Genomic DNA, 12,046 nt, shown 5'->3' on the forward strand with positions numbered 1-12,046 from the left:
GAGAATGGAAGCAACGTTATATGTGTTACAAAACACAGGTAAGGAAGTCACTGTATATAGGTTCCAGATCAAGACTATTCATATGGATTATTCAGTGGGTTGTTTTATTTGAATATAATTGGGTAACAAAGGACAGGGGTGAGATATCAAATGTTTGGAGACAGTTCAGTAAGGTGGAATTTATCTTCATGTCTGCTTGATTTTGATTATTTTCTCTTCTGTAAAAAAATATTAGTGTAGTCTTGTGAATAAGGGCGATGGGACTCCTATTAATTGACTTCTGCATGTTTTTATTCCTTTATGAACTACATTATAAACCTATTTATTGTCTAAACTATTTTCATTAGAGTTGTGACTGTTTTCATTACGGGAAACAGTGGATTAAGAGAAAATTGTGAGATTATAATGAGAGGTCTGAAGCCAAAGAGGGAATTGTTCATTGAAACTACTGGTACTGAAGGTTTCTATCACTTCTGACCACTTGTGACCAGGAATTGGTTTGTGAGAAGTTACAGAGAGAGCAATACTGAAGAAAATAAGGGAATTTGGGAAGATTAATAGGTTTGTTGTCAAAGAAGAGCTGAGAAATATGCAGCCTCAACTTTGTAGTCCTCCATAATAAAGAAAAAAGAAAAATATTTTTCCAGAAAAAAGCATTAGCAGATGTATCCTGATTCTGCCATCAATATCAAACATTTTTTCTTTGTGTATCAGTTTCTGCTTTGCAAAATGAGGATAAAGGTATTGGGCAGTGGTTTGAGATCTGTACCAGTAAGTGCAGGCTAACACAGCACTACTCTCCTTTAGTGCTGGATGCTCACCATGGTGCAGGACTAACAAGCTGCTGCCTAAATGGTTGTAGGACATAGGAGCATATGACATAAACACTGACATTTCTGATTTTGCATAAATTTATGTGATTTTTTCTGTTTCCTTTTATATTTCTTTCCCATGGGAGAAATTCAGGCAATTATTTTTTCTAGTGCTGCTACAATAAGCTACAAAGCTGATTCTGATGAAAAAATAGACTATGATCTCTTGATGATTGATCAAAGCAGATGATTTTGAACTTGGTTTTAATCTATTATTTAAACAATTTGCTAAATAAAAAAATCACTTGAGTAACTTCACATTTGTTTTACCTTTCATCAACAGATGAAAATAGTGTTAGAAAATATAGGGGAATAGACTGGAAGGGCTAGGACTTAGTTTGCCATGGTTTTTGGTAGTGATAGATGCCACTCTCTTCTCTCTGGCTCTTAGATGTGACTGGAAACAGGAATATTACTTTCTTTCTTTTTCAATTCCCAGGTGAATTTCAACTGTCATTGAGTTAATGCATCTGATGAAAATTGTCTTTTTTCACTTTCCAGCTACCAATAGCAAAACTAATTAAGGCATAATTTTTTTGCACAATGAGAGCTGGAAGTACTGGAACAATAAAAACACAAGGTTGTGTTCTGTGGTGAAGACTGGAAATATGCTTGTCACGAATAACTATAGTTTATGAAAATGAAAGACTGTTATGTAAATTCATATTTGTCAGAGCTGCAAAATGGAGACTAAGCACCAGCTCTGCTGCCAGTTCATACAGACCTTTGATTATGAAAGGCTGAGTTCTGTAGAGCACACCAGTGCACAAGAGACAGGCTGGTTGGAGAAAAAAACTCAAGACTTTTATTCCCTGCAAAGGCAGTTCATTCAAAGAGGTGTTCAGACTGCTGGGAATATCAATTTCACCCTAGGCATGCTTTTACTGTGTGCTTCACAATAGGGCATAGTTTTAGCAGTCCTCTGAAAATTTTAAATCTGCATGAAACATGGCACAAGCTTGCAATGATGGTAGGATGGCTTTCAGGAGATCAAAGAGCAGCTTTTAATATTCAAATGATGTGACTGTGTATCCAATAAAAAAAAAAACTCATAAAATCATTAACCTTAAATTTTAATGGAAAAAGCAAAACCTGTTAGTTCTCCAGACCCTTACAGTGAAATTTCAATTGACTTTGAGGCAAGGATTTTGCTCAGTAATAAAACTGTTAACTGATTCAGTTGCTACAGTAATTACTTGTTTATGTTTTGCTGAAAGGTGATCTAGCAAAGCGGAACATGTCTCTCTGCAATTCTCAGAATGATGCCTATGAAGAGCCATGTATGGGTAAATTTAAAATTTGAAAGAAAAAATACACTGTTTTATTAGCTAAAGATTTAATTTTCCTTTTGCTATTACAGCATTAATTTAAGCACCTTACAATTACTGAAAATATTCATGATTTGCAAAGCTATGTAAGACAGAAGAAAAGCTAATTTTTCTATTAGCTGTGTCTCACTTATTCACTTCACTGTCATGTGAATTAATCCAACATTAGGCACCAAAGCATCAAATGTAACTACTGGGGGATGTTATTTGCCTCATATTGCTCACCTACTGTAATCTTAAATGAAAAAGCCTAATAGAATCCAGCTCATGAGACAACCCTTCACTGACAAAAAGTCAGTGTTAATTCAGGATCTTCCCCTTGATTGAACAAGTCACTGTAGGAAACTGAGTGGAAATAAAATTTGCTGTGGACCCCATAGTGAGGAAATGCTTCCCTGGATGAATAATTCCGGTGTTCATGAGCTCAAAGATGTGTGTGGCAGATGTGTGAGGAGAGAAACAAGGTGTCTAAGTACACAAGGTTCACCTCATAAAGGGAGTTCTCACACAACGATGGGTTGTGTTAGCTTCTGTGATGGCTTCAGCTGATCCCTCTCCTGGCCCTTCCTTGAATTCACTTCCTCCTTGAATAAAAATTATCAAGTGCATACATAGTAAAGAAAAGGGGTAAAATGTTCTAAATTGATTTTATTAGCTAAAGTCTTCATAACCTATTTGAGAGGTAAAGGTCTAAAATATTGTACTCATAAGAAGTGCTTTTCCGACATTCATAACTGAATTCAAGTTCTTCATCTTCCAGGATAAAACTTTGAGTGTGCTATTACAAGAAATACAGAATGAGCACAAGAAGAAAATTGTTGACACCAAAATCACAGATATGCTCACTCACCTTTGTTCCAGACCAAGCATTATCCCCAGAGAAATAATTTCTCTCTTGTCTTCTTTTACAAATTAAATCCATACACAAAGCATTCTTTGTTGATGCTCTTACTCTATTAACTTCTCATTTGTAAGTTTGTGGTCCTCAAGACAGATCAGAGTATTGGTGTTGTGTGTGTCCTTGTGACTCAAAAGACCTTCAGCTCTGTGGGGTTTAACCTGTTTTACCTAAGGGAGGCATGGCTGCAATCGTGTACCAGGTTTTTCCTGTATTTTTCCCACATGTTTGTGTTTTGACACTACAGACAGGTCCATGATGAGCTATGGAGGATGGGAATTTGGTGACTAATGACTTTTGATTCCTTCTGCTGTTGTGTGGGTCTGTAAAAAGAGAAAATCTTAGCAGAGCATGTTGTTCAGTTGCAAGGTAAGGTTTGGATAGGGTGATAGGTTCCTTCCAAGTCTTGTGGTACCTGTCTATCTGAGTTAAATGACACCTAACCTTGGTCAGGCCTGGAAGGACACTTTTTGTTCAAAAAAAGAAAAAAATGTACACGGTGATAAGACCATTTCCTTTCTCACAGTGTCTCCTTTAATGTCAGGCCTGAAATATGAAGTCATTAGGGGATATTAAAACAGTGCTGACAAACTAATTAACAAAAGACATTACGCCGGATGGGCTCAATTTATCCTTTTTAATGGTTCTTATAAATGGGTGCCGCCAATTAAAATTAATAAAGATTTACCAGCGATTGCCCAGCATACACTGTTAAAGAGCTTCACTGAAGGTCGCCTTAAAGTCAGCCTTGTCAAAGCTGCAAGTTCAGCTCCCAACACCAAGCCATGCTGAGCTACTCTCAGTTACGTTTTCCCAGGCAGTTTCTCTCTCTTTGTGTTTGGCTGAAGTTTATACACTTCTGTCTCTGCCTGTCTAAAATCTCATCCATCTGCCTGTTGACTCTATTAAAAAATATCCCCCCATGCACTATTAGATTTGTCACAGTTTCACAAAGGAGAATCTCAACAGTCAGTATAATGAGAACTTTGTTCTTTCCAAATCTGTCTGTTATGATGAAATCCTTGACTAACAGCTTTCATTTTAAACCACTCTTTATTTTCTTGCTGTCAAATTAAGGTACAACAGTGTCCTTGCTTAGGGGAAGAGTATGGATGATTGAGAATGCCCTGTGTGGCTATAGCTTTGTTCAGTCTAGACCAGACTGAATTCTGCCAGGCCATGCTCTTATGGCTTCCAGCATTTCTCCATGTGTTGGTGAAAAGATATTAAAAGTATGAATTATGAATGCATCAAGGGAGAAGGCTGCTATTACCCCAGTGACTAAAACTTGGTGGCAAATAATAATTTCTTTGCAATCTGTCCACCATTGGAAAACAACTAGGAGACTAGCCATGGCACCACGAGCTCATCTCTGAGGTTCTGCCCTCCATTTCCATTTTGTAAGGCAGTGGGACAGGCAAACTGGCTGAATGCCACCCTTTTTCACCCTTGACAGAAATGCTGCCAGAAAGACTGCTGTAAGTGGATAGATGGAGATGCAGCTGTAGCTTGTTCTGGGCTATGTTGGCAGGTCTGTGGTGATCTCTGTGTCATGGGAATGTATCAGCTGTAATGGGCAGGATACAGACTGTGGGAGAAGGTGGAATTTCTGCCTAAGAACTGAATTCTCTGGCACAATCTATTGGTGTCGCTGCTATTAAGGATTCCCAGAAGGCAGCACTAAGGGCCCGCTGCTGTTGTCTTCTCATGCATATTTAGGTCGAGATTATCAGTGTGAGATGGCAAGACATGTTGATGCTTTTGTAGAATAGCAATAGCAAACAGTTCCAGATGCATTGCTTTTCAATTCCTGGGTAGCAACTGCTGTATGATGGAAGGAGGACCCCAGAAATGGTATCCTCTGTTTTGTTCTTTGTAAAAACATTGATGAAGTGCAGTAAATTAAAAGTTAAAAACAGAGAAAAAGGAAGGAGACCCATGGGAGCAATGCTAAACATAGTGTTACATGAGCTAGAGAAACAGCTCAACTGATTTTGTGGGACACCACCTCAGATTGCCACAGCCAAGTGACCCCGCTGGGTAAGTTGATGAAGGTTCAGGGAAGTGAAAAAGATTAAACCTCTGAGCACTTCAAGAGAGCTGAAACTTCATGTTGGTGTATAACTGTCTCACTGGAGTTGGTTTTGTACTTTTGCCACCTCATTCCCCCATTTTGAGTATGCTAAACACATGCAGGAAATCTATATATTATATTCCAGGAGTGAACATATCCTCCTTGTGAAGCTTAAAGGACATGATAACAGAGAAAAGATTTGCAGATTTTCTGAGCAGGACAAGAGGGAGGGTGTACGAAGGAGAGGAAGGAGAAAGAGGAGAAATAAAACCTAAAGAGGAACTGGAAAGAAAGTTAAACTGAATCATTGTTACTGAGTAGTCTTTCAAATTGCTCTTAACCCTTGTCTGATATTTTAGTAACTCGTCTAGATGAACACTTATAAATCCTTTTCTCACTTACAAGCAGTATTCTTTGGCAGAAAGGTACATGATTTTTTCCAATTAGGAGTATGACACATGGAGACTAAGGGTCAAACTTTGGATTTTGGAAGCAAATTCTCTGCTCTATTGAAACAAATCAACTGCAAAATTATAGGATTAGAAATGTGAGTTCATCCAAGGTTTTTCAGAAATGACTTGTGGATTCAACCTGTCTCAATTTCTGTATTTATTTCTCTTCTATTTGCAGTGTGAAAAGACATCAGACTCAGTTCTGGAGCTCAGACAGGGTACAGTGGTACAGCAGTGGATGGAAACTCTAAAGCCATTTATTCTAAGTGGAGAAGGGCTAAATCTGTTACCAAGCTTCCTGTAGAGCATCTACGGCTAAATCTGATGATTTCAAACCACACCTCATTACAGAGCTCTCAGAATTCCTCATGAGTGAATACCTAAAAGCCCCAGTAGATAGGACCAGTTGGGATCAGCTATGGGACCAGTTGCCCAACACAATTTCTCTGTTGGTTTGTCTAGTGAGTCCATATTTCAGTTGATGACAAGAAGGTATTTGCACACCACTTCAGCATTGATTTTAGTAGTGTGCAGAGTCTGTACTTTTCCTATTCCACTTGTTTAAAATCTCCTTTTCTGTAATGTTCACATATCCTTGAAACAAGAATTTTGTTGAATACAGTTACTACCTTGTGTCCTGTTACACTTAGTATGACAGGACTATAAATTGTTTACTGTCTCATGGTAAAATTTTGGCACAGATATTTATGGCAGAGCTCCTAATCTTTGTAAAACTCCTAAAATATCTTTTCCTGTGCTATATTAAAATAAGCATCATGCTTTAAGCTTCTGATGCCTAAAAATGGTGCTTAGAACAAAGATTGTCTTCAGATAATTAATATTTCCTCTTAATTTACTTTCTTCTCTTTTTGATGCATATGTAAGTGAGAGCTTTGTAGTGTCCCTGTAAGCTGTTCCATGTTTGCTATTCACTTTTCATGTTAATCTGGAGAAGGGAAAATGAAGAAAGACAGTCTTTAGCATCTACTGATTTCAGAAATATTCACCTAAAGGCATGAATTGTATTTTGTGTGTTAAGACTTCACTTACCCAATCCTGTCCTGCAGCAGAGGATGTTGCATTTTTTTCTAGCTTTGTACTACTCAATCTTCTTTAATTTCCAGTTGCTTTGCAGGTTTGCTTGAGCTAGATCCCCACTAAAATAACAAGTTAAACAGGGCAGAAAAAACAACAGGTGAGAACTCAAAGTGAAGAGCAGCAGAGCATTGTGATTTCAAAAAGTCTAAATAGCAGGAAAGAAAATGGAATGTGAGAGATTTCACTGTGTTGTCAAGTTTTGTTCCTACAAACAGTGGCTATTCTAGAGTTTCCTGGCTTCATCTCCCGCAGTGTGTAGAGCTGGGGGGATATGGTGATAAATGGTGGCAGATCTCTCAGTACTCCTTTGGATCTTTGCATCCTCATGGGCCATGTCACCTAAACTCCTTGGCATCTTGGAATCTTCTCATGCAGTGAACATACAAAAACCTCCTGCTATTCAGGAACAGCCATGTATAAGCTTCAGTCTTCTCTGGCTTGAAAGTTTGCTTGTGTACATTTGGGTATGAGCTCTCACCCTCCCATGTGCAGTGACTGCCAGCCAGACTCTGTCAGGGTGTGTTAGAGGGGAATATTGGGGTATATGTGCTGCAGCCTGGTTCCAGGCTGCTAAGGTTTTCAGTTTCCTCAAACAACCCTGCACTGAGGGATCACGAGCTTTTGCCTGCGCTCTTGATGTACAGCACATTAATCGTGCCCTCCCTAATTCCTGCTTCAAGATAAATCTCTTGCGCTCCCATTATTGGGCTAATTGCTGTGGATTATATGGCAGTCAGTTGCTCTTTGGCAGGGAAAGATTAATGGAGGACACTTCCTTTGTTTTGATTTCATTTGCTAATTGCTGTATGGAGAAGTGGTTATGTTAATTCATCTCTCCCCCTGTTAGATAGCAGGGTTTTGTTTAGCATGTGCTGGGAGCGGAATAGTTGCCAGGAATCCTAAACGTTTCTTTGTCTTGCTCTGTGGATTTGGGACAGTTTTAGCAATTCATAGAGAGAGTGCTCATATGTTTATGTGCTTTTTTCTATGTTTCCAGGCACAGGATGTGCTAATTACAGGTGCACAAAATAAGGAATAAAGAGTTTTCTGCATTTTTGGTAGGGGCTGAATCGTCTGGTTGGTCTCTTTGTACCTCTGTCAGACTCATGGCAGAAAGTCAGGACCCCACTGAAAAACCTGGGCCTTTTAATTGAGCATGTATGTCACCATAATGGCCCCTGGACAAGAGGCAGAGCCTGTGAGCAGCTAAGCACCTGGGAATTGAGTGTTGTTACTAGCTTTGTTTTTATTAGGTAATTTAAAAAAACAACTGTCACCAAGTGTGCAGTTTTCTCAGCTTTAGATGCAGAGGTCTGAGAGAACTGGACAGATAATTAAGCCATTCACACTTGTTAAGCAGAAAGGAGTCCAAGGCAGTCACTAGTGAATGAAAATTGCTGCCATCTGTTGCTTGTTCTTTGGCTTTTGCAAAGTGTCTGGATGTCACTCTTTCCTTCTGAGACAGATGTTTCCCACGCACATCTGCAGTCCAGCATTTGTGCTAACTGCCACTCTCACCGCAGCAGAGATGCCTCAGAACAGAGATTTTATTTGAGTAACAACTGAAAGGTGTAGTTGAGAAGAATCTGCCCAGTGCCTTCTATAATTTAATTGCTCTATGAATAAATGAGACCCCTCAGTCTCCAGAGTTATCAGCTTGACAGTTTTTACTAGAATAAAATTCTTTTGATCCAGTGGCTGCAGCTATTAATTTAGGGATCCAGATATAAAGGCTTTATTATAGAAGACTATCAGTCTTTTTACCAAGAAACCTCTCAGCCAGTCCTCTTAGTTTGTGGAAGATGAGCAAGCTGGCCATCTTTAGATCTGGATGTTTCAAAGACCTTTAAATTGAGCACAATAAAATCAACCATGGATAGTGACAGAAATAATTGTGCTGAACTATTTATGTTTCTGATTGTTCATGGCAAAATGGAGGGAGAGGATTTAGTTATCTTTGGATTTATAAACTCTAATTATTATTATTATTAAAATTCCAGTGGAAACCTATCTGTCTTCACTTTATTAGACTATAGAGCATACTTACCTGCTCCAGACTGTTCATTATTTTTATATTGCTATGAAAACATTCTCTTTTCTGTGCTGGTGTCGAGCAGGCAGAAGGAAGCATTTTGGAGCCTCTCACAATTTTGTTGCTCCATTGTTATTGCTATTGTTTCAAGGTAGGCTCCCTGCATTCTATCACTGGAAATTTCTGCTGTGCCTGCATTACTTTTTGCATCCTTTTTAATCTTCTCCCCATTGCTGTGAGCTTAGCCTACAGAGGATCTTGGCTGAGCAGTAAAATTCCACTTCCTATAATGTCCATACTTCAAATAACCATGCAATGTCATATCTGATCTTGGATATTGCTGGATTACAAGTTAGGATTCTTCAGCACTTCTTTGATCTTCTTCAAAAAAATCATACTTTTTTGTTCAGAGTGCATCCTGTATGCAAACTGTCAAAATTGCTTTGTGTAGGTCTTCAAATTGTATTTCAGGTCTCCCAGGAGGACTCTGATTTCAAGAATTTGCCAGGAGGTTTTAAGACACTGCCCTGTTTCAGGTGTCTCAGGAGATGGCTGGGCAGGCTAAGCTCTGCTCTGTTATTAATAGTTCCATTTGGAGCACTTGGAACTTCTCCCATGTCAGGTTGACAAACTTCAGCCTCAAGTGGGTTTCTTGGTATAAGGCAGTCATTGTCTGGAGTGTGAAAAGTGATTTTCTCTTCACTTTCATGAAGAGAAATCTCTTCACAGCTATGGAGAGCATTAGAATTTACCACTCATAATGTAGCTGGGAAAACTGCTTTATTTTGCCATATATATCACTGCTATAATGTTTCTGTAATTGTGAGCTCGGGTGGGGGAAACATGAAACATTTTTAGAAATGAGTTTGAGATAGGCTGTGACTAGGAGTGTTTTACAGTGGGTGCCTGAGAGAAGGCCCACTATGAACTAAGTCATGTGGAAATGATTCCAAGACACTTAATGTATTTTGCAATTCATAGTACTTATTATCTATGGCTCTCAAAGCACTTTCAAGAAAGGTTAATGCTGTGAGAAGCCTTTAACACAGGGGCAGCTGTTTTGCATGGAATAAACTCACAGAATAACAGAATATTGAACAGGGTGAGCTGACTGAGAAATGCAGAGAGGAAAGTTGGTTAGGAAAAAGATGAGGCTCAGCTCCTCAGGTGATTAAATAAGCTGCACTGCACATGGTACTCATTTGCTCCAAATAAACTGATTTTGCTCCAGGAGTCCTAGCTCTTGGTTAATGTCTAAACTCTGGCTAGTGCTCCCTACTGTGAACCATCAATGAAACAGTTGCAAGGCTAGATAGGAGAGACACAGTTCATTGGCAGGGAACAATAGCATCAGCACACCAGGACCTCTTCAACCTAAAGGATGCAACAGTCAGAGGCCTGTGAAGACCCTTATGGCCCTAAGAACAACAGACAGCATTGCCATCATGGCATTGAAGTCATGAAGCCTAAAGGTAAAGTAGCTAGTGCTCCCTTGAAAAAGCAAAGAAAAAAATGTACTTCAGTGACCTAGCACTTAGCTAGAAGTGGCCTTCGCCTTGCACGAGTGTGTGCATCTGATGATTTAACTGTGTTTATACATTTTTTAGTGCACTACTGGAAACCTGAGCTTGCAACACAGGTTGCAGCTGGGAATATGGTCTGGCATACAGCAGTCATCTGGAAAGGAGTTCTTGATGAAACATCATTAGCAGCGAATTCACCAGGAGAGCAGAAACGATTTCCATAGACCACAGAATGAAAACCAATCATGCTAGGTATTGGTCCCAGTTCCTGATAAACTTGAAAGCTGTGTAAAGGGAAGGAGTTTAGGCCATTTAGTCACATGTCTCTACTACTTTGCCAGCTGTTTTTAGTTCTAGTAATAACTGATTCCTCAGGGTGACTTTCCTGATCTCCTAATCTTTTAATTAGCCAGACCTGATAACAAGGAGGTGACCTCTATAGACAGGGCAATGGAAATTATACTGAATCCCAAACAGAGGGGAGACTTACACTGTTTTAGAGTTGAAAACTGTTATTATTTAAGGTATTGTTCATTGTTCAGAATGTGGCATTTCTCCTATGAAATAAAACATAGGCAGAGGGCACAAGCATGCAGCTTTGAAAGACACCTAAGGTATTATTAATGTATGTGCTACAGGAACAGATACTGATAACCCCATGCATGCCCACACTACACAGACATTTTATTTGTGTCCTGTGTAGAAGAAATATCATCTGTAGCAATGGAGGGATGGGGCTTTTTGATGAAGTCTGCTAACTGCACTGGACATTTGGACTTCCTCGGCCTTACTTCCCTTCCTGCTTCTGTGCTAAAATTTGCCTATTTACTTCATGTAGAGTATGACTCCCAGTGTTTGTTGAGAAGTCACTGGAATCTAAGCATATGCTTTTGATGAAGCTGATGTGGATTACCTAAAAAAGGAAATCTGCCTCTGCCATAATGCTCTACACTGTTTCATCTTCCAAGCCAGCTTCCACAGGAAGTGAGCTGCTGGACATCCTCCTTCCCAAGTCAAAGAACCCAGAGAAATTGGTACCTGCTCTCTGATGTGCCGGTCACACTCTTGTGGATCCTTGTAAACTAGCAACCTTGTAAAGCAGGAGCCAGCTAATATTCTCTCAGTAAAGAAGGCAGTGGGGAATACACTGTTATGTACCTATCAATATGTAAGAGAACATAACAGAAAGGGATGTACTTTCCATGCTTTTCTGTTTCCTCTTGGAAAATAAAAAGAAAAACCTGGGCAAGGAAATATAGAAATTATCATCATGGTATGTTGCTGCCTCTAAAGTATGTGATGGGTGTTTCAGGCAGTTTTCTCTTCACTGAGAAAAGACTGGCTGATTTACTTCTCCAGCAGTGCTGCTACAGCTATGGCTTTGCTCAACATGGCTGTAAATATCTGTTGTACAGCTGTGATGTACCACATCTCACCAGCTGCTGCCATGGGGGGAGCCCATTCCCCAGGCTCAGTGGTGTCTGTGCCTTATTAGGCTGGAAGTGCAGGATGCATGGGAAGCCCTTCATGTTATGGTACTTTACCTTCTAAGGAGGGCTGGCGTTGAGCAGGCAGGAGGCAGACAGGGAACTCAGTGGTGAGTCTTTCATGGCAGGATGTGAAGGATACCAGGTTATCTTGGAGTCTTGAAATAGATCTGTGGAGCTTTTGTTTTGCTGCCATTCCTGTGTTTTAAACAATTGTTAAAGCTGTGCTTCCTGCTTGTTTTTAGAACAGCAAGCTAATTGGGTTGTACACATCCAGTGAGG

The 12,046-nt window shown here is 39.6% G+C and overlaps 1 protein-coding gene across 1 annotated transcript in view; it reads left to right on the plus strand.

The window, feature by feature from the left end:
- The first annotated feature begins 11,218 nt into the window (after window positions 1-11,218).
- LOC141729244 (uncharacterized) overlaps window positions 11,219-12,046 on the plus strand; it is a 79,376-nt gene continuing 78,548 nt past the window's right edge. The window contains exon 1 of the mRNA XM_074542145.1: window positions 11,219-11,311. Within this exon, the coding sequence (XP_074398246.1) occupies window positions 11,219-11,311 (93 nt within the window). The remainder of the gene's footprint in view (window positions 11,312-12,046) is intronic.

The sequence above is a fragment of the Zonotrichia albicollis genome, chromosome 6 (assembly GCF_047830755.1).
Source record: "Zonotrichia albicollis isolate bZonAlb1 chromosome 6, bZonAlb1.hap1, whole genome shotgun sequence".
Lineage (NCBI taxonomy): Eukaryota > Metazoa > Chordata > Aves > Passeriformes > Passerellidae > Zonotrichia > Zonotrichia albicollis.